This window comes from Neofelis nebulosa, chromosome 11, assembly GCF_028018385.1.
Source record: "Neofelis nebulosa isolate mNeoNeb1 chromosome 11, mNeoNeb1.pri, whole genome shotgun sequence".
Lineage (NCBI taxonomy): Eukaryota > Metazoa > Chordata > Mammalia > Carnivora > Felidae > Neofelis > Neofelis nebulosa.
In genome coordinates, this window is record NC_080792.1 from 13,113,560 (window position 1) to 13,137,439 (window position 23,880).

The 23,880-nt window shown below is 39.7% G+C and overlaps 1 protein-coding gene across 1 annotated transcript; it reads right to left on the bottom strand.

Annotated features, from left to right (window-relative positions):
* Nucleotides 1-4,030: 4,030 nt before the first annotated feature.
* SERPINB10 (serpin family B member 10) lies at nt 4,031-22,230 on the bottom strand. The gene is made up of 7 exons (XM_058691863.1): nt 22,035-22,230; nt 21,414-21,476; nt 20,586-20,723; nt 18,755-18,872; nt 10,012-10,154; nt 6,946-7,101; nt 4,031-5,111 (listed from the first exon to the last, which is right to left on the bottom strand). Exons 1-7 carry the CDS (start codon nt 22,200-22,202, stop codon nt 4,707-4,709), a joined length of 1,191 nt encoding a protein of 396 aa, XP_058547846.1. The 5' UTR covers nt 22,203-22,230; the 3' UTR covers nt 4,031-4,706.
* Between the last annotated feature and the right edge of the window lie 1,650 nt (nt 22,231-23,880).

The window sequence follows — 23,880 nt, forward strand, 5'->3', positions numbered from 1 at the left end:
TGGAACACTAGACTTTTTTTTAAAAAATGCAAATAATTAATTAACCTCACACCAATGCCCTGTGTTGTGGAGAACCCTTAATTTTAAATGAGAAGAGGTGAATCGAAAGGCCCAATTGGTCAGAAAGTCTGTAAATGCAGAGAAAAATCCAGGTAGGTAAGTAGGTGAGCTCCGTGGGGAGCAGTACCTGTCTGCTCTGATATCTTTTATAAATATTTACAAAATTGAGATTTTACTGTTGTAGGGTCCCCTCCCTAAGGAAAGAAATCTCAAGGCCGCTTGAAAACACCCCTCACGACCTTGTAACATGAGACCACTTAATCAGACCGCCCCCCCCCCTCCCGTGGGGGACTCCCGTGGGGGACTCCCGTGGGGGACTCAGTTCTTTGGGTATGAAACCAACTGAGCCTGGGTGCCCGCAGGAATAAAGTTGCTTCCTGCAAAGAAAAGCCTCGGGGTCACGACCCTCTGTGCGAGAATCCTGCTACATTGTCAGTGAGGATTGTAACACATTCACAATGAGTCATCACAAAAGGTCAATACGTGTGACAAAAAGTATTTGATTTCCACGTCAAAAAGATGCCATAAAACTAAAAGGTGAATAAGAGAATAAGAAAATATTCTAAAAACTCTTTAAATGTCACTTAAATAGCTCAAGAGAAAAGCTGATTTAAAAAAAAAAAAGACAACAGACCCTAGTAGAAATCATGTGCCAAGGACATCAGCAAATTTGTGGCAAAGAAAAACAGTGGCTCTTTTACACCTGGAACTAATGTAACATAGTTTGCCAACTACACTCAAATTAAATTAAAAAGGAAATAAAAAGAAAGCAATGGCTAATCATACAAAAAAGGGCTAACGTCGAAGAAAATAATAAATAATTTTTGAGTACATACTATGTGCTAGACCCTATACTAGAGCTTTTCTCGCAAGACTTCATTTAATCTGGACAACTCTGGAAGGTCAGTGCCATGAACGTCTGAGCAAAGCATCGAGCCTTAACTCTTTAAGTTGCTGGTCCCTGAAGTCACACGGCTCCAAGCAACAAAGGTTTCCACCTAGTTTCCAGGTCTGTGTGACTCTGGAGTTCACTGTTTCAATCAACTGCTACATGATGGCCTTCCAAAAAGAAAGAAGTAGGGGAGAGCAGATGAAGGTTGCCTTTTTAAAACATAAAAATTTGCAAGTATAATAACCATGCATTTCCAATGCTGGTAAGGTAAGATGGGCGTGACTTTTTATTTAAAAAAAAAGTTTATTTATTATGAGAGGGAGAGAGAGAGAGAGAAGGAGCACGTGTGAGGGAGAGGCCAAGAGAGACGGAGAGAGAGAATCCCAAGCAGGCTCCCCATGGTCAGCACAGAGCCCGAAGCAGGGCTTGATCTCACGAACCGTGAGATCATGACCTGAGCCAAAATCAAGAGTCAGATGGGTAACCAACTGAGCCACCCAGGCATCCCATATGTGCATGACTTCTTAGTCTCCATCAGCAATGCTGTAAATTGGATACCAGTTACTGATTTAGAATTTAGAATTGAATTTTTAAAAAAGAAAGAAAAGAAAAGAAGGATGGGTGAAATAAGAAAGAAGAATTTGCCATGAAAACATTTATACCTTCTGAATCAAAACTGGCATTTCAAGGAATTTCACTGAAAGTAAAACTCACAGATATGGAGTAGAATATTGTGCAGAATGATGACCACTTCATCTTTGACTTTTCACGCACAGAAAAAAACCTCCAAATGCTCAACAGAGAACAGATTAGATTCTATCACATCCATGGTAGGATACTAACGTATCTTGTAGAAAAAAACAGTATTGCCACGGGAGTGATATTAAGTGTAAATTAGGAATACGGTTACATGTGAGCATAATTCTATAGACAGACTAGAAAGAAAGAAATTCTGTACATCACCTGTTTCTGGGCAATGGGGAAATTTTATGTTATTTATGTTTATCTTAGGGTTTCTTAATTTTTTTTACAGATTAATGTGCATACACTTAGCTGAAAAAGCACAGTGCTGGAGGAGATATTTGTAAAGACAATAAGTTCCTAGCCACCCCTCCCAACTCCCCAGAAGCAGTCACTCTCAAGTTGTTTGTTCTTTCTCCTGGTATCTGCCTCCATAATTCCAAATAATATGGATATATGACCATTGTTACCTAACAACTTTGGATATCTGCTGCCTTCCTAATTTAGGGGGTGAGGATTCAGTCCTCTTACACCACTCACACTATCTCACTTTCCCTGTTTATTTTATCACAACTAAATAGTATTCATTGCTAAGTTAAACAGTGTCCTATGAATGCATTCCTTTTTCATATAACACCATTTTTCCTTATTTTCATATTGCCTTCTTCCCCATTTCTTTAGTTTTCTAGGTTTTCTAGTTTTCTAGTTTTCTACGGCAAATGTGCCCCTCCTAAATGTTCTACAGATCAGGCAAACCTTGTGGATGTTTTCTCACATGCTCACTCCCATTTGGGAAACTCATGAACTCCAGTTTTCCTCTCCTGGTCTGCTACCCTGCTGGTGAGGAAGTCGTTCCTTAAAGTTTGTGGGATTTTCATTGGCAAGGTGTAATTTCAGAAGCAGGGAACAACTTTCCCTACCTTTATACCTAAGTTAACGGGCGACATATTTTTTGTCGATCAAGTAAAAAAAAATTTTTTCTCAAACATTAAGGCATACTACCTACACAGGAAATAAATCATTTTTTCTTAATGTTTAAGGATTGATTACATAATCTGTCAGATTTTTTTAAAACACCTTTAAAAATAAACTTACAAAGTTTCACAAACACACTTTTTAAAAATATTTATTTATTTTGAGAAAGAGACAGAGAGCAGGGAGGGGCACAGAGAGAGGGAAAGAGAGAATCCCAAGCAGCCTCCATACTCAGCATGGAGCCCCATGAGGAGTCAATCTTATGACTTCGAGATCAGGACCTGAGCCAATATCAAGAGTTGGACACTTAACCTACTGAGCCACCCAGGCACCCCACAAACACACTTTTACAAACATTTGAACTTCCGTAAATCTAATCAATCAGGACTTACAAATCTAGCGAACTAGACTTTTCCAAGATTCAAACATGTTTAAAAAACACACAAAATCGGGGCGCCTGCGTGGCTCAGTCGGTTACGCGACCGACTCTGGCTCAGGTCATGATCTCATGGTTTGTGAGTTCGAGCCCTGCGTCGGGCTCACTGCTGTTAACACAGAGCCTGCTTCGGATTCTCTGACCACCCCTCTCTCTACACCCCCCCCCCAACTCTCACCTGCTCTATCTCTCTCTCAAAAATAAACATTTAAAAAATTAAGTAAATTTTAAAATATACACAAAATAGTACAGTGATTGCAAAACTTATGCTACTAATCTCGTGGTCACTCATCTGAAGTTTCTAGTATGATCCTTTTTTCCTTGTTGTTTGTTTGAAAAACATTGTGTTCAATAGTCTCTGATTGTCAGTCTCTGAGAGTGTTATGATGGTCTCCCTTTATGATGTTTAAGGACTTTTGATTTCCTAGAACACAGACACAAAGGCTTTGTTTTGCTGCTACTTATCCATCTCACACGATGGATAGAGGCAAAATGTTTCATAGACATAGGATAAAATGTCATATATATTACAAATTCCTGTCTTTGGAGCTATGGCTTTTTTTTTTTTAATCCTATAATACTGAACCAGGATTTTATATCAGAAAACACATTTTCTTATACTAATGTACAGAGCTGTTCATGACAGCTCTAGTCTTTCATTTTATTAGGTGAATATAAGAAAGAAACCTGGAGTATATAATCACTCTCTAAAATGAAAATAACAGCTAATAGACTGTCCACAAACAGTTGTGTGAACGGCTTTTGACGACATTGGAAAAACACGGCCAATTTTATGAAGATTTAGTGTGACTAAGAACATCTTCTTATAACTTACAATACATATTATATCAATTAGAAATTTGTTCTGCTTCATAAAAATGTTAAAAGCAGGGATGTTAGCATGACGACACTTTTACACATGATAATTATTCTTCATGAAATGTTTATTTTTGAACACTTTTCCATTCACAGAAAGTTGCAAAGATAATACAGGGAATTCTGTATACTACTAACACATTTTCCCCGGTACTAACACCTAACATTATCATTATACATTTGTTCAAACTAAGACGGCAATTAATTGTTAATAACTAATCTCCATATTTCATTTGGATTTCACTGGCTTTTCCATTAATGTCAACATAAGTATTTTTTTCTTAAACACTCTGCGGAAAGGGTGGGAGCTTCATTTTACAGCGGTAGTTTCTGAACTATCAAAATTACACTCCTGAGAAAATTCTGGCTTATCCATATATCACCTTTGTGAAGATTTTTCTTCACTCAATGAGGCATGTGAACCATAAGTGACACTGATAATACAGTGACCAAGGAGTTCCGAAATGGTAAGACGCTCAATTGAATAACATAGCACTTCTGAAATGTAAATAAAAGTCACATCAAGACAAAATGTTAAGTGGTAAAAATGGCTGTATAGGTATGAAAAAATCACTAGAATGCATTGTTTCAAGGCTTATCGGCTAACATTTGACTGTGAAAAAGATACGAGCTATAAGCTGATTTTTATTATAATTGTGTTTTTTCCTCTTTTGGTGCACTTTCCACACTGTAAAATGGTCTCATTCGGTGAGAGAGATACATGGTTTAGGGGGAGCAGAATCTGCCGTAAAAGAGAATGCTATTGGTTCTGTTGTGCCTGATGAAGAAGAGGAATGGGTGATTCGCATTAAATTCAATGGAGGGGAGTCTGCTTCGAAAACTCACCTCACTCCCAGTGCCGGCTGAAGCCTCTGTACCTTGTTCATTTATTTCTACAAAAGACTTGTGGAAAACATTGGACAGAAATAAATTTCTGTCCATAGACATTCCTGAGAAATCAGCTTTGCCCTGGTTAAAGGCGTCGCTCATGCCCATACTGCTCAGGGTCGACTTGAGGTCATAGGTCTCTTGGAGCATGAACTTGGGGAGATACAGCTGCACTTCACACAGCTCCATCATGTCTGTGCTGGTCCACCCACTCAGCTTCTCATAGGTGATGGCCTTTTCCAGCTGCGGGTGTGGAACAAGAAGGAGAGAGTCAAAGTAGAGGGAGGAATATTGGTTGGGCGAGGCCTCGGGATAGAACATAGGTGAATTACCATCACTCCGGTTACCCTGGGTAGCAGAGCACACACTTTTGAAAATTATTTCTGTAATGAAATGCTTCACACTGTTGACCTACAGAATCTTTGTTTTGCAACTTAATAGTTCTCAGGATACAGGGGAACTAGACTTTGATTCAAAATGGCAGTACTTTTGCATCACCTGGGTGGCTTAGTAGGTTAAGCATCCGTCTCCTGATTTAGGCTCAGGTCATGATCTCACAGTTCGTGAGCTTGAGCCCCACATCAGGTTCAGTACAACCTTTGGAAGAAATTGTGTGCCAGGGTACAAAAAAAAAAAAACAAACCATATTTGTTACATTAACATGGGAGACAGTTCTTTGAAAACAAAATCTGAGATGAGATAAAATGTCACAACAATATGAAATTAGTCACTATAAGCTATGCAAAAAAGAAGCGAAGGAAAAGTAAAGAAAGGAAACTCTCCAAATCTCCAAAATCTCCAAATTACTCCATTAAGAGTAATGCCTTTTTTAGCGTAGTTTTGAGAGTGTTTATCTCCTCTTTATATTAAAAAAATTTTAAATGATAAATACATATACCTCCATATGCATAAGGATATATCTAAAAAATGTGCTTTTTAAAAAAATGTTAAGTGTATTTATTTATTTATTTAGAGAGACAGAACACAAGCAGAGGAGGAGCAGAGAGAGGGACAGAGAGAATCCCAAGCAGGCTTTACCCTGCCAGCACAGAGCCCAGTTCAGGGCTTGAGTTCACAAACTGTGAGAACGTGACCTGAGCCGAGATCAGGAGTTGGATGTTTAACCGACTGCACCACATTTTTAAAAAATAGCATGTTTGTTTCAAAACCCTTGCTTTTGCTGCTCTGAGAGTTTTCTACACCCAAGCATTGCTGTCAATTACATACTTGTAGATGGTGTACATTGTTAATCTGACAGCATATTCAGCTCAGGAACCTGCACTCTTAGGAGGAAAGGCTTATCTTACAAGCGTGTGACCCTAATGGCTTAGTGTCCACACTTGGTCTTATTTTTACCTTCCTCTCTGGCTTCACAAATCTTATGATACAATTTGGAAATCTTTTCTACCTTCTCGCAGGACTGTGGAAACGTTTAAGTATAAAGGATGTGGCACACATGAGAAGTTACGCACTGTGCAAAGAAAGCCAGGCCACTCATTGCATGAGAGACTGACGTTCAATTTAAATTTACAAATGGCTCAGAAACATGGTCTGACCAAAGTTCTGTCCACCATAATAGAAATTTGGCTGATAAACAACTTAAATCATGCTTGAAGGTGGTCTGATACAGACTATTTCTCCTGAAGACTATTTACATGATTAAAAAAAATTTTTTAAGTCTTGGCAGTCAGTGTCTTGTTTAAAAATGTATATCCAAAGCTAGATTGATGCAAGGGTTAGCCTCCAATTAGGTGGGGTTTACCAGAGGGAGAAGAAAGACCCAGACTGATTGAAAGATGGATCAATGTACACAGCTTTGTGACAGGCACTCTGTCGCTCGTGTGGCTGTTTAGCTACCCAATGCTAGAGCCTGTAGATTCCTAGCCTTTCTGAGGATAGTAATACCAAACTGACAGACTTTTAGAAAGCTTAAATGACACTATGAAGGTGAAGTCCCTAGGGCTCCGATGTGTTGGTTGCCTTCCTCTACAGGAATCAAAGAACAAGGAGATTATGTCTTATATTTACCCCCAGAGCAGTGAACACTGAAACCACCTTCACATCAGACAGACTGTACCTGATCCAGTCCTTCGATATCTTCTGGCAGCAGGATGAGCAGGCTAAGGTCACGGCTGTTATAGTAGAGTTGGAGGCCCGTGGCTTGTGGCTCTTCAATGTGAAAAGCTTGGAGTTTTGTTTTCATGGACATCATTTGCACTGGTTTGCTTATACTCTATGGGAAGTAAGTAGCAAAGATTGGTGTTCCACCAAATCTTTAAATTATTTTTATCATAATTAGTGCCCAGTAGTCTGAGATACTGGTAAAACGTGATTCTCTGCAAAATGCTGAATAAAGTTATTCAGACCTTGCTTTCTGGAAATATGTGTCCCAGTGGAAACCATTATCCATAAGTGATGTGGAAGTTTCTTTTATAACACTATTGTGGCAACTTCTGTAAATCATAGCAAGATGGATCCTACTGAACACCTAAAAAACTATATAATCTTATGTAAACTATGTAAATGTCAACGATTCAGAAACTGAATAAGGTGTATTTCACATGCAAGCCATTTGAGAAAGTAGTTTAGTGTCATCAACACTGCAATTTACTAAGAGAATAAAAAGATAATAGACTAGGAGGAAATATTTGCAAAACACATATCTGATAAAGAGCTGGTATCAAAACATACAAAGAACTTTTATAAAGTCGATGATAAAACAACCCAATTTTACAATATAGGCAAAAGACATGAACAGATACCTCACCAAAGGAAGACACATAGTATTTGAAAAGATGCTCAACCATATGTCATTAGGTAATTGCAAATTAGAATGAGACACCACTACAGACCTTTTAGGATGGCTAAAAGTCCAAAACACTGACAATATCAACTGCTGGCAAGAATGTGGAGCAACATGAAATGTCTTTCTCTATCAGTGGGAATGCAAAGAGCAAACCCCTTCAGAAGACAGTTCTTTTGGTAGGTTCTTACAAAGCTAAATGTAGTATTACCGTATGATCCAGGTGTGCTAATATGAGTGAAAAACTTATATCCACAAAGTCTTGTGCACAAATATTTATAGCAGCTTTATTTATAATTGCCAAAAACTTAAAGCAACCAAGATGTCCCTCAGAGGGCAAATGGCTAAGCAAACTGCAATACCTCCAGTCAGTGGAATACCATTCAACAATAAAGTGAAATGATCTATCAAGCCGTGGAAAGACAGGGAGAAAACTTAAATACATATCGCTTAGTGGAAGAAGCCAGACTGAAAAGGCTACATACTATACAATTCCAACGATATGACACTCCAGAAAAAGTAAACCTGTAGAGACAGTAAGAAGATCAGTGGTTGCCAGGTATTTAGGAGGAGGGATGAGTAGGTGGAGTACAGGGCATTTTTAGGGCAGTTAAACTATTCCGTATGATACTATAATGACAGATCCATGACAAAAAGCATTAGTCAAAACCCATGGAACTGTACAAGACCAAATGAACCCTAAATGTAAACTATGGACTTCAGTTAATGAAAAGGTATCGATATTGGCTCATTAATTGTGACAAATGCACCACACTAAGGCAAAATGTTAAAAATAAGAGAAATTATGTGAGTGGGGGGGGGTGTAAGGGAACACTACTTTGCTCTCAATTTTGCTATAAACCTAAAAATGCTCTTTAAAGTGTCCATTTTTAGTAAAGACAATGGTAAAAAAAAAAAAACCCTGCAATTCAGATATTGGGAAATATGTCATTTATCCATTCTATATGGAGCTAAATGGCAATCACAAAGCCCCACCCTTCTGCTAATGTAGTGGCCATATGACCATAGCTGTTCGTTCAGGATACTTCATGATACGGTGATTGTTTCGGGGATGAGCACATGAATGGCACAAAATAGAGTCTTCCCTGGGAGCCTTCTGTTAGAGCTAGCAGCAGACTTTATCTACCAGGGTTTCGAAGCTAGAAGACTGACAAAGGGGCAACCATATTCCCAGGTCGTGTGGATAAATTGTATCTTCAGTATTAGATTCCCTGGACCTCTCAATTCCTCTCAGTTACACGAACTAATGCTAATACAATTCCCATTTCACCGGAGCTAGTTTGGAGTGCTATTTTTATCACTTGCAACTGAAAATTCCTTGTGGATATACTAAGCCAGGTAACTATCCAGCTCATTTCTGGCTAGTCTATTTGATTACATGTTCAGTCCCTTCCCCATCTTTATCCCACTGATTATGTAAGAACCATCTATTGTACACATCCACGTGATTGCTGCAGTAAGTCCCTGGCAACACTGTTTATGTGAGATGAGCCACTCCAGGACCAAACAGCTGCAAACAAATGTTGGATAATCAATTCCTTTCCTGGGAATTTAAAATGAGATCTATCAGAACGGTCTCTAAAACAGAGACAGTGTTGTGAGTAGACAGATTGTGCCATTGTGGATGGGGAAGAAGAGAAAGTTAGACTTTAGCATGGTGTAAGAATGATGGGAGAAACAGAGTTGAAAAGGTAGAGACTGAGTCTTGTTTCCACTCAAGTTCCAAGGCCCAGCCACATCCCAGCCCTTGGATTCTATGAGATCTATCTGTCACCTTATATTAGTCTCCCTTTTTGTTGCCATCGGTTCCTATCACAAAAATAAGCATGATGCATCCTAACGCTAGGGGAAAACTCAATGAAAGAGATGAGATTTTAAATTTGTATTTATTTTACTTTTGGAAGTGTAAGAGTTTGGTAGAAGAGAGTATTTCTCTGGTAGAACAAGGACAGAACTTATAGTGAAGAGTTGGGGTTACAGTTCTGGTAGGTTTCTGACTTAGACATGACTCCAGTCATGTGACTCCAGCCACTTAGCCACCTGGGAAATAAATATAATAACTACCTTATGTACTCTATCATAGCCGTAGCAAGGACTGAGTGATAAATCTGTGAATAGTCTATTTTAAGAGAAAAAAAAAAAACAATGAAAGGGGAAATCCCAAGTGTGATGGATTTGGGAGCTTTTAGTTCAGCCATCCCTGTCCTGGTAAGAAGCAGAGTTGTAGGAACACATATTCAGAAAGAAGAGTGAATTTACACTAGAATCTCCTTCACAATGTCGTGTAAAAGCTCATGCTGATTATTAAGAGATTTCTACCTTGTTTATTCTGAAAGGCTTTTCTGTAGTATTTTGGACTAAGAATTGATGTTCCCAGATTCCTTTAAAGTAAAGGGCGTTCACCAGAACCATTCTGGTTGCAGAATTCACAGCATCATCAGGTAGGAGATTCACAATTTTTCCTAAAAGAGCAAGAGGACAGATTATAAATAGTATCATTGCATCCTGGCAATATGCCACACTTATAAAAATAATAATTATGGGATACTGTTAAGTGATAATATCTCATATCCACCAATGATCGAAACTGGGATGTTAGCACTGATCTAATATTACTAACAGAGCCTATTTAAATTTCATCTATTTTTCGAAGAAAGTCCTTCTTCTGGACCAAAAATCAATCCAAGATCTCAAGTTGTGTTTAAGTGTCATTTCATCTTAATCCCTTTGAATCTGGGACAGTTCTCATTCATTCTTTGTCTTTCATGACTTTAACATTTTTGAAAAAAGTTTGGTAGCATGTCCCTCAATTCTAGTTCAGATTTGTCTGATGTTTCGTCAATTGTTTCCACCGAGAAAGATATGTTAGTTCCTAACAGCCAATGCCTGTAAATGCAATCTTATTTGGAAACAGGGTCTTGACAGATCAAATCAAGTTAAAATGAGGTCATACTGGATTAGGATAGCTCCAATCCAATGACGGACATCCTCACAAGAGGAGGAAAATTTGGACATAGACACAAAGAAAGGACAAGGCTTTGTGAAAACACAGACACGGGACAGACATAAAGAAAAAATTATGTGCCAACAGAGGCAGAGATTGGAGTGAAGTGTCCATAAACCAAGGAACTTTCAAGGATTGCCAGCAACCACCAGAAGCTAGGAGAGAGACATGGAACAATGCCTTCCCTACTCATTTAGAGGAAGCATGACCCTGCTAACACCTTGATTTCGGACTTGCAGCCTCCAGAGTTACGGGAGAACACGCTTCTATTGTTTGAAACGAACCGGTGTGTGGTAATTTGTTATGGCAGCCTTGGGAAACCATCACAACCACGGAAGTGATGTTGTGTCTTTCTCAATGAACCATACCAGGAAATATATGATGTTCATATGTCCCATTAGTAGTGATATTAACCTTGATGATTTGATTTCTACAGGTTTCTCAGTGTAAGATTATGATGTCTTCCCTTTGTAATTAATAAGTATCATGTGGGGACATACTTTGAGACCATACAAATTTCCTGTATTCACCAAACTTTTGGTCACTGATTTTAGCATTTATTGATGATCTTGACTGAAACAATTATTACTGCAGTTTTTGCCAAATGGTGATTTTCAATTTCCACTATTCCTTCTACATTTATTAATTGGAATTCTACTACGAGGAAGAACTTTCCCATCTCCTTCTTTTACTTAGGTATTCAATAATTTATATCCCTATAGACGCATGCATATTTGTTTTACTCTGTGTCTTATAATTTATTACTATCACTATTTATTTTGTTTCTCAAACTCTCCCAGATTTGGCTATTGGGAACTTCCTCAGCTTGGCTCCTATGTCCATTTGACATGTTCCCAAATATTTTGAGCACTTCCCTACATTCTGGTACCACAGTATATCCTATGGTTTGTCTGGGGCTTTCTAGGAACCCTGGTTACTTTTTTGAAAGGATGGCTTTTAGAAATCAAGATGTGAATGTTAGCTATGCTGATTACTACTGGGGTATCATTGCTCAGCAGGGAAAGCTAGGAAATTCATATATTATACACACATCTGTAACTATTTTCATATCTATATAATTCTCTTTCTTCTGATCTGTTAAAGATGAGGAAATCATATTGATATCACCTGTTTCAATCCAACACTGTGGGGTTTATGCTCACCTTTGCTTTTCCTTATTTGTAGTTCCTTTCTCTGTCAACTAGAAACCTGGGCCTTATTATTCCCAATATATTTACTTATTTGCTCAATCCTAGAATATACGTAAAATAGGTTCAGAATGGCTAATCCATTCTCCTACGGAAAACAAATTTGATAACTAGGGTACAAGATTTGTATACAGTTCCCTTTTTTAAGCCTTAGATTGATTACGTAATGAAAATATTGTTTTACTAGAGCAAAGATTTGTTCAAAGAATAATTCTGAAATGGGATTGTAAGCCAAGAAAAGATGCTATTGAAGGACCGGAAGTTTTGAAGAGAAAATACAGATGGATTAGACTGATAGGTGAAGCCACAGTGTGTATGTGCATACACACACACACACACACACACACACACATACACACGAGGACTACTGAGGAAGTCCAAGTGCTATCCAGGGAGTTGGAATCTCAAAGGCCACGAGCAATGGAGCTTGTTGGGAAAAGGGGAATGTCAATAAGATTGAGGGAATTATTTCATTCACAGCAATTTTTCTTAGCCTTGACTGTGAATTAGAATCACCTGAGGATTTAGAAATACTGATGCTTGAGCCTCACTTCCAGAGACCTGAATTAATTCACCTGGAGTTGGGCTTAGGAATTATTAGATGTAGTTTCAGTAAATTTAGTTTCACCTATAGTGAGGACTGAGAGCCACCGGTTTGAAGACTTTTGGTCTATTGGCCTTTTATACCTCCCTGTGTGCCAGCAATGGGTAGCAAATATGTTAGCTTGCAGGTTAGTGCAGTGAGTAAGGACGCTCCCATCACAGTAGGGTTAGGACGTAGAGGGATTGCTGAATTGCATTTTTAAAAAATAAGGATTATATGTAACACTTGTAATAAAACTTTTAAAAGCAAAGAATAACTAAAATTAGGGGCGCCTGGGTGACTCAGTCAGTTAGGCGTCTGACTCTTGATCTGAGCTCAGGTCATGATCTAACAGTTCTCGAGTTCAAGCCCTGCGTTGGGCTCTGTGCTGTACAATGCAGAGCCTGCTTGGGATTCTCTCCCTCTCCCTCTCTCTCCCTGCTCCCGTCCCTCAAAATAAATAAATAAATAAACTTCTAAAAACGTTTATGAAAGAACAACTAAAATTAGGTCTACTAAACTTCTCAGTTTCCCTTTACTTTTACAAATGAAAAGTAGGTCTGGAAAATGATAGTAGGTGAGTGAAATTTAACAAAGCAACGGGGAAACGAAATCCAGAGCTCTGGTCTTCCATTTCGAGTGGCTTGCTGGTCAACTGACTCCAGGTAGGGGTGGGAGAGAAGGAGACACCCGATTTGTAGCCCGTGTCTGTAGTGTCAATATTCTCACCATACTGATTTCAAGCTACCAACGTGAAGTCACTGGAAGAGGGATTGGGAAGAGATGGGTACAGACAGCCAACGGGCTCTGCGAGCCTGCACTATGCCACATGCACCGCCTGCTGTAGTCCTCACAGGGGGCACATCAGAAGCACCTGTGTGGCTTTTTAAAAAACTTCTAGAGATGCCAGTAGATCTGAGGTACGACTTGGACGTGTCTTTTCAAAACAAGACAAAACAACATCTCCCTCATCTATGAAACAGACATTTCGATTTTAACAATTAAATTTGAATTCGATTTTAAATAATGTCAAAACTTAAACACGTTAGCATCTGTTTTCCTATCTTATGAAACACAGGATATTAAACTTAATTTAAAATGTCTTTGATGGTTCAGCATGGGGAGACCATCTACATTCTTTTTTTTAAATCTTCATTTTTGCACAGAAGCTTTACATTTGAAAAGTTCTGGGTCATTTTTAACCAATGACTCTATCATGTGATAGAGCCGCGGGTGCAAATAGGGAACGTATAGAGGATTGGGTTTGCACAGACTTTTCTCAAGTTGACCAAGATCCAGATGATGTAAGCTTTATTGCATTGTTCCCTGGGTTCATACGCTTTCAAGGAAACTAGCCTCTTGAAACCTCTAACCACATGTTAGAACATGTACAATATAGTTATTTTACAAAGGATGTAAAAAATGTAGTTAAATGCAACTTTAAAGTAACACACAGAGCCAAATTTGACCAGGATTTTCCTACACTCTCGAGAACTAACGTCCACCTACCGGCTGGCTCATTGCACGCGTCCTTGGTAGTTTTAGGTATTGGGAAGGACAATCTTCGAAGATTTTCAGGGTTAAGTCCTGCTGGGCACCGAGTTATTAATGTGACACTAGAGTGCCCCATGTGCCAAGCAGATGATAGATTTTGAGATTACAAACACGGAGACAAACATGGATTACCAACCCCCACTTTTAAGGAGTTTATAGACTATAGGGAAGACAAATCAGAAAACAATTGCAACATTTAACAACACTATCATTGAGTGATATGTGTGTGTCCAGCGTATGTCCCAGTGATATGTGTGTGCTGTGTATGGCCCAGTAGTCCATATGACTACTTGAAAGATGACCTATTTGAAAGCAGAAGGAAAGAAGCTTCCTTCAGGTGGCTCAGAGGGAACGCAGTCATGCCAGAGTTTCTAGCAACTTTTCTTTACGGATGTGCAGAACTCTGCCTCAACAAAGTTCCTGCCTAGCTGGTTAATTCCTTACCTTATCTGATGTTGAATAGCCCTCAAATAGCAGATGTTTGTGTTCAATATGTAAAGAGAAAATATAGAAAGATTACAGCTTTCTTCCTCTTTAGAAGAGTCCGCTTCCCCTCTCCCTACCAGACCACATAATAGGCACTGGGTTAGGAATTTGAGACCTCAGATTTAGTTCAGCCCCAGACTATCCTTAGGCCTTAGGCCCACTTCTGTCATATTGAATGCTTTTGCCTGTATAATCCCATGTGGTCCTCCTGCTAACTGAAACAGTGCACGTATTCAGTAAAGACTAGCTGACCTAGTCTTTACTAGGCTTACTTTTGAATGAATCCAAACCAGATGTAAGTTAAGTAAAATGGTCACTCTTGCCTCACCGTGGCTTTTGAGTCACTAATACAATGAAAAAGGAACTGAGAATTCAGGGCTGCCAACTTCCTCAGTTTAGTTCAACAAACAGTAACGTTCCAAACAACTGCTATGGGTGGGCCTGCCGTGTGTTAGTGATTCACCTCGAATCAGGCAGCATCATTGCACTTGGGCCCTTCAGTCTAGTAGGGGAGGCCTCAGCAGTTAACTTCAATAACAATATGGCGCCCGTCAAGGTAAACTTTCGCACTGAGTACGATGCGAACAAAGAGGAAGACGCTTAGCCAGGCCTGGGAGCCAGCAGCTTCTTGGAGGACATTACACCTGAGGGAAGCCTGAGGGGTTATCCCATGCCAACAGAGGGGCTGGGAGTGGCAGGGCAGGGCAGGATGTTTCAGATAGAGGGAAGAGCTTACGCAAATGCACGGGGTCATGAGGTGGCACAGGGAGTTCTGGAGACTCTGTGGCACTTGGAACTCCTAAAGTACAAATTCTGAGTCAGAGAATGACAAAGGTTGAAGTGGGGAGACAAGCAGAGCTCTAGGGGCCTGCTGGGCCTTTTATGTCAGTTTAGGGAGCTTGAACTCATCCTGTGGGTCATGGGGCACCATGACAGTATTGGGTTCAAGAGTCACATTATCTCCCTGGTTTAATTCACATTATAGGTACATCATCTGGGTGGCTGACAGGAGATGAGATTTGAGGGAAGCAAGAATAAAGGCAGATTATTGTATTAGCACAGATAAATGATAACCAAAGCCAAAAGCAGGGGAGGAAGAAATTGGAAGGAAAGGTGAACTGAGAAACATGTAGGAGAAGGCAAAGGAAAGGGGAGAGCTGAGAGCATCTGTCAGATTTCTGGTGTGAGCAAGAGTGTGCATGCCATCACTGAGATGGAGAACGAACACACGAGGAAGATGAGGTGTGGCAAAACCATTCTGAGGTGTGACTTCAGGTCTCTTGACTTTGAAATATGTGGGGTCCTCAGCAGGCATGTCTGGCAGGTATATATAACGAGCACCGAAGTTCCAGGGGTACGCCTAAACATTCCACATACTTGGATGCCATGCTAAGGCTTAATTATTAGTATTCATTAATAATTACATCTTTTGCATTTCTTTGTGAGATATAATGGACCGTCAACAGTTATATCGATTTAAAAGGCAGCTTGGTCTGTTGAAATGAGTTCAGACTTTGGAGCGAAACTGACTTAGATTGGAATCTTATCTTGCTCTTATCTCTGAAGATTTAAACTCTGTGATCTTGGACAAATTAATTTCTCTAAAGCCTCAGCTTCCTAATTTCTAAGATAAGGATTACAGTAAAAGACTGCTAGGTTGTCTACGAGAGTCTTTCTACTATTTCCTTTTAGAAATAGAATGCTTGTGTTGTTAATTTTAGCCATGCTGACAGGTGTGAGGTGATATCTCATTGTAGTTTTCATTTGTATTTCCTTGATGATGAGTGATGTTGAGCATCTTTTCATGTGTCTGTTAGCCATCTGGAGGTCTTCTTTGGAAGAATGTCTGCTCTCGTCTTCTGCCCGTATTTAACTGGATTATTCATTGTTTGGGTGCTAAGTTTGATAAGTTCTTTATATATTTTGGATACTAACCCTTTCTCAGATAGGTCATTTGCAAATATCTTCTCCCATTCCATAGGCTGCCTTTTAGTTTTGTTGATTGTTTCCTTCTCTGTGCAGAAGTATTTTGTTTCGATGAAGTCCCAATGGTTTATTTTTGCATTTGTTTCCCTTGCCTCAGGAGACATACCTAGTAAGAAGTTGCCACATCCAATGTCAAACAGGTTACTGCTTGTAGGATTTTAATAGTTTCCTGTCTCACTTCACACCAGTCAGAATGACTAAAAAATTAACGACACAGGAAACAACAGATTTGGGGGAGGAGGTGGAGAAAGGGGAACCTCTTGCACTGCTGGTGGGAATGCAAACTGGTGCAGCCACTCTGGACAACAGTATGAAGATTCCTCAAAAAGTTAAAAAACAGAACTACCCTACAGTCCAGCAGTTGCATTACTGGGTACTTACCCTAGTAAATTTTTGAATAGGAAAATATAATTTGAAGGGATACATACACCCCAATGTTTATAGCAGCATTCTCAACAATAGCCAAATTATGGAAAGAGCCCACATGTCCATCAACTGATGAATGGATAAGGAAGTGACGGTATATATACACAACGGAATATTACTCAGCCATTAAAAAGAATGAAATCTTGCTATCTGCAACGAGTTGGATAGAGCTAGAGAGTATGCTAAGTGAACTAAGGATCAGAGAAAGACAAATACCATATGATTTCACTCAGATGTGGAATTTAAGAAACAAATGATAATAGGGGAAAAGATGAGAGAGGAAAACCAAGAAAGAAACTCTTAACTATAGAGAACAAACCGATGGTGACAGAGGGGAGTTGGATGCGGGGTGAGTTAAATGGGTGATGGGGATTAAGGAGAGCACTTGTTGTGGTGAGCACCGTGTGTTGTATGGAAGTGACCAATCACTAAATTTTACACCTGAAACTAATATTACACTATATGTTAGGTAACTGGGATTTAAATAAAAACTCAAAGTATTTAAAATTAAAATTAAAAAAGAAATAGAACACTCAAATTTTAGGTGAGCATGCGGCTACACATCTAAAAACGACATCTTAGGGGCACCTGGGTGGTTCAGTCGGTTAAGCGTCTGGCTTCGGCTCAGGTCATGATCTCACGGTTTGTGAGTTCGAGCCCCACGTCAGGCTCTGTGCTGATGGCTCAGAGCCTGGAGCCTGCTTCAGATTCTGTGTCTCCCTCTGTCTCTGCCCCTCCCCCACTCATGCTGTCTCTCTCTCTCTCTCAAATATAAATAAACATTAAAAAAATTTTTTTGTAAAGTTTATAAAAACGACATCTTATAGGGGCACCTGGGTGGCTCAGTTGGTTAAGCGTCCTACTGGCTCACATCATGATTACGCAGTTTGTGAGTTCGAGCACCACATCAGGCTCTCTGCTGACGTTTTTTAAAATGACATCTTATAGATCTTTATTACAGCAAGTCTAGGGGGCCAACTATCCCAGTTCGCCTGGGACTGAGAGACCTTTAGGTGCTAAATCCAGGAAAATCTCAGGCAAATCAGCACAGGGTGGTTACCGAAGCATAAAGTACGCCGTGTGACTGACTTTGGGATATGAGTGAAACTGTTGTGTGAAACTCTCAGGTCATGTCCTTAAGAGCAAAGAGGCTTTCTTCTCTCCATTTCCTACTGACTATAAAATGACAAACATAAGAATCATCTTAGACGTAAATATGAAAGCCATGTTTTCAGCATGGCAGAGCTGACCCACTAGTCTGGGTCTCCGGATGGCCTCATGGAACAGACTGCTTATCTCCCTTTTGACTATTATGTGAAAGAAAAATGAGCTTCTATCCTATCATTAAGCTACTGTATTTCAGGTCTCTTTGTCACAGCAGCTTAGCCCTCACTCTAACACATGGCCTTATTTTGAAAATTACTTAAAATCACATGACATTTTTAAGGACACAATTTTGTTATTAACTACTAGCTATTTTTCTTTAGAAATCACAAATGTAGCAGTGTCCTAAATTTCCTTTTTGCATTTTTCTACTTTTTACCCCTGGACTTCTCTTTAGATTTACTGGGATATAAGAATTCCTTGTCCACTTAGTAAAAGGGGTATCTTGACTTTTAAGTTTTGGAAAAGACTAATTGAGAAAGCTGTGGATCTCAAAATCATGGGCATGAATAGAAAGACATGTTCTGAATACCTAGAACGTGACCACAGTTCTACTTACGAAATACACATACTTACACTCAATGCAAACTCAAAAAAAATACAACAATGCTTGGAGAAAGTGCTCTGTCAAGCACCCCGGTGAAAGCTTACCCTCAGTCTGGCTTTCAACCCAAGAGTTGATCTCCTTTCGGATTTGTCCAGAAGCTCCCACAAAGTCAACAGACTGTGGCTCCGCACCAAAGTATGTTTCCATGTCTTCTAAATATTTCTGGAAGATATAGGTAATATCTCCATCTGTAGAGTTTATCCGAAACTGAGAAATCAAGTCTACTGATGGGCAGGTGCAAACCCCCAACTCGTTGCCCCTTTCTGTCTTTCCATACTCCCATTTTGGTCAAAAAGTAAATACCTCCTCTCTAAAACTGGATGGGCACTGACTCGCCAAGCAGAAGCCCAGATGGGGAGGGAGACCTGCCCATGTATCCATGCCCTGTATTTATTCATGCCTATGAAATGGGGCTGGAATGAAAAGAGACAGGATTCTAGGAATCCCAGGACTGACCCCAGTGAGCAAGAGTTTTTCGCGGTTGCACTTGGCTTTCTGTAGCAGAGGTGGAGCCTAAGTGAAGCCTGAAGGGTCTGGCAGCTGGCCCCTGGGACTCTGAGTGCCCATGAGCCCGTGATGGGCCCCTGAGGAAAACTCTACATTGCCGTGCAAATTGATCAGTAGGCATGGCCGGAGGTTCAGCGGGCTTTCTGAGGGAAGAAAGCTGGCCTTTCGGCCTTTGATGTCCACCTTGATGGCAGTCATATAAGTGGGCTGTAGGGTTGCTGCTTGTGGGAGCACCTGCCTCGGGAACACAATTTACTCCTCAGGACAGCTGTCATACTTCTTATTTTTATTACTTTATGTAGGAATCGTGTGCAGTAAAAAAAAAAAAAAATGAGTTAACTCAGCTTCCAGAAATCTAAATTCTGTAGAATTTATAATCTGGTTAAAAAAAAAAAAATTGAAGAGTCACAAGGCACCATTCTTTGTCTTGCCTCATGGCTTCTGATCAACCTGTCTGAGCACATCCAGGGCTGGTGGACACTTTAAAAGATGTATCATTTTGTATCTCTGTGTCCTTCTCATCTCTCAGTGCCCACCGGACTCAAATACCTCCTGCTTCTGGATCAAACCCGAATGCACACGACTACCAGTAGCAAATGTCTTTAAGACCTTGTTTGGATGCTTTCATGCCTTTCATAAGAATAACAAAGCCCAAGTCCTGAACTTCCCAGAATTCACTGACTATGGTCAGGGATAGCACTACTGGGTACCACAAGGTACTTCATCTCTTACATTGTTATCCCTCTACCCTATCTGATCTCCTTTCTGTTTGCCCACTGGGCACCCGCTCTCTTATGAGATGGGCTCTGAGGAGCCTTTGAATCTGAAGCAAGGAAGAAATCATGGTCTGCGTTGAGGGGTCTAGACCATCAGAGAAGGAGAGAAGTTGGTATTATTCTATATTAAGAGTGTTTCCTAAAGTCTCAAAAGTCATGTTGTGAAATGACTTGTCTGATCCCGAAGTCAGCTTTGCTCTTGAGGCCGCAGTCTGCAGTCATACGTCCAGGACAAGTACCTCCTTTGGTGTCTGCAGATTAAACCTCCTGAGTTACTCCACTTTTTTGTTCCACTTCCTGTGAAACAAATGCTAACCCAGAGATTAGACAAACCACGTTTCATGTTCACAGGCTGTTCCTCGAGTGTACCCCTTTATTCTAGACGTAAAGATCTGATCGCTAGATCTGGTTTGAGACTGATTATTGGTTTCTGTTAGACACTTACGGGTGCTCCAAATGGTTGTTTACCAGAAATACTGACCACATTTGTTAACTTTGTCCCTGGGATCTCTAGAGAAACGTACAAAGAGTTTACTGATTGGTCTCACATGGCTCTTTCTTTCCCACCAGCTTAAAACATGTTTGCACTTACGGTGTGAAATGGGTAAGTTTGCTCTCCATATATCGCATTGGCTGTTTTAAGAGTGTAAGCATTGCTGGGATTGTTGATTTCTGAGATGAGTGCCTGGAAGTGAGAGTGTATTTCTTCATCCTTGCCCAAACCGAATTCCTTTAAAAGAAAAGGGATTAGTCAAATAAAAATGTCCAACAAAAACTGTCTATATATGAACAACCTGTATTGAACTGAAATGATTTGGTGCACTGCATACAAAAGTTGAAACTGATTGCATGATGGACAAAAAATGTCTTCTTTAGCGTTATCAGTGCAAGAATTTAAAAGTTTTTGGGGCTTTGTTTTCTTTGCATTTAGTTTGGAAAGGCAAGAACAAGTTTGAATATGGGGCAGTTTTGAAAGGGAAGAAAAAGGTGGAGAGAGAAAAAGGGAAAGAATATGACCCTTCCAAAAAGTGTACACATTTTTGTATTTTGGAAATTTTTCTATAATTTTCTGATATCTAAAAATTTTTAATATTTATTTGTTTTTGAGAAAGAGAGAGAGAGTGAGAGAAACATGAGTGGGGGAGGGGCAGAAAGAGAGGGAGACAGAGAATCCAAAGCAGGCTTTGCACTGTCAGCGCGAAGCCTGATGTGGGGCTCAAACCCATGAACGGTGAGTGAGATCATGATCTGAGCCAAAACCAAGAGTCAGATGCTTAACTAACTGAGCCATGCAGGCGCCCCTATGCTACTTTCCTAAGAAAAGTTACCTATCAAAGGGTGCCGAAATTTGCCACAAAAAGACACGTGCTTCAAGTGTTTTCTCCTTGATCATAAAATAGATATTAAAAATAAGACATACCATCTTTCTTTTCTTTTCACTTTCAGGACAAGATTTGTTGTCCTGGTCTCTGAATTGAAGCACCTGTCATTTGAACAAAAAGGCAATATGTGAACACACTTTGCAAAGATGTAATCCTATGAAATACTTATCAGTAAATACAAGTCAGTCATTCCCATCCATACAGATAAATAAAAGAGATTAAGAGCTCATTTTGATGAGCACTGAGTGATGTGTAGAATTGTTGACTCTGAAACTAATATAATACCATATGTTAACTTCGCTGGAACTAAAATTTTAAAATAAAATAAAATGAAGTATGAGCCATAACTTCTTGAAATCTATTAATAATCAAAATTAAATTGTTTTTGATGTTGAACCAAACTTGATAATGTTATTGTTTCTGTCTGATCTTGCTAAAAAACACAGGCTCTTAACATGGTTTCTCAAGCAGCAGTTTTCTAAGTGATTCTCTTTCCAAGACTTCTTTTTATGGCCTAAGGAAATGTTTAAGTTTTCTCTTTTGTTTTGAAGGATATGGCCGTACAATGGAAGCTATTTGGATTTCAGGAGGCAAATGATGATAAAAGTCAAAGAAACCATTTGGTTTGAGGGCCACAGAGGATGGTCTCCCCTACTCACCTGGGCTATCTGGGCTGCAGTGGCACCCTGGGTGCCAAAATACACCATGGCCAAGGAGGTTGAGATGCCCCAAGGAGAAAAGAAAATATTTTTGCCCTCAGCAGATTCAGCTATCTTTTTGCTAAAATCCAGGGCAAATCGGTTGATTGATTTCACTAGAGAGTCCATTGGGAAAACCTAAGAAAAATAAAGTAGGGATGGAAAACTTGTTAATCCTCTCCACTTATTTTACTTCTGAAAAAAGGATTTGTTGGCAGACACAAATATCTCCCTTTAATCACCCCTTCCTGCAATGACAAAAAATAAATATTATCGAATTCGATTTTATATAGTATATAGAATGCATATATTTCTATCCATTATGTACACATATGTTTCCATTCATCCTTATATGTGTACCTATTCATGACAGCTGAATGAACTGTAGGAAAATTCCACACCAACACTATCCGTTTACATACTAGAAAACTGAAGTCCAGGGGCACCTGGGTGGCTCAGTGGGTTAAGGTCAGGTCACGATCTTGTGGTTCGTGAGTTCAAGCCCCGCGTTGGGCTCTACACTGACAGCAGGGAGCCTTGGGATTCTCTCTCTCTCCCTCTCTCTCTACCCTTTCCCCACTCATGCTCTAAATAAATAAATAAACAAATAAATAAATAAATAAACTTAAAAAAAAAAAACAAAGAAAACTGAAGTCCAGAGAGTTTAAGAGAATTGCTCAAATTTTAGCATGAAGGCATAACAGAGAACAATAGGATGCTGTCAGTTGGCGGCTCCGTGTTGAGAAAACCACAATGAAAGAGGTAGTGGAACCAGGTCTCCGGCGCTGTTAGCCTTGTCCTTCTTTTCAATGCACCACGTGACTGCTGACTTTCCGCAGTAGATGAGAAATCACTATACATCGTTCCAAGACACTTTATGCTTTTTATCACTTACCTATCGCCCATATTTGTACATGTTTTAACCCTATTTACTCATTCACGCCGTTACGTGTGACATTCCCAGTTCCTGGAATGCCTTGACCCTCCTTGACTCTATTAAAATCCAATTCTGTTCGAAGTTTCTCTTTTTCTTCAGAAGCTTTAAGGGTATGTCCCACAACCTCATTTTTTGCCCCTTGCTTGACATTTCTCACACCACTAGCTCTGTCTTCGTATGTTCAGAGCTTTCCAACTCCAGAGGAAGTTCCTTGAGAGTGAAATTTTCTGTATGTCCAATGACACCTTGCTCCGGACTTCACACAAAATGGATGCTGACAAATACCTGTTTATTACTTCTTTACAATGTTCGTTGTTTGGCCTCCAGCCACCATACTTTCTTCATTTAAACTTGAAACCACACACAATTTAGTGGGAAATGCTCTTAGAGAAGTAAGGAACTCCAGGCTCTTTGCCTTTACTCCCACTCACTTGAGAGTCTCTGAAACTGGTCTTTTTGAACAAAAGAGCTCAGGTTTTCTCATTTTTTTTTTTAATTACATTCAACCTCTAAATTTCACCTCGAATTACACTGACACTGTAAGTCTTTTAAGACTTGGGTTCTATCAAAGAAATATCTACTTCAATCTGTTGTCATTTTATAGCCAAATAATTTCTCAAACTGGTTAAGTGATGAAACATAAATCAAATTCCTAGACCTAGAAATTCCCAGTAGTGCCAATGACTGTATAGAACTTCATCTTACACTAATATCACCTAGCCCTCAGAACTTTAGAAAGGCCAGGAGTTCTCGCTGGTCAAACAGCTGAATCAAGGGAGAGGCATGTGTAGGCAAAGTTTTGGTTTCATCATGAATTGGATTAACGGTGATCCCATTGAAATCCCTCCTAACCGTAGGCTTACATCTAAT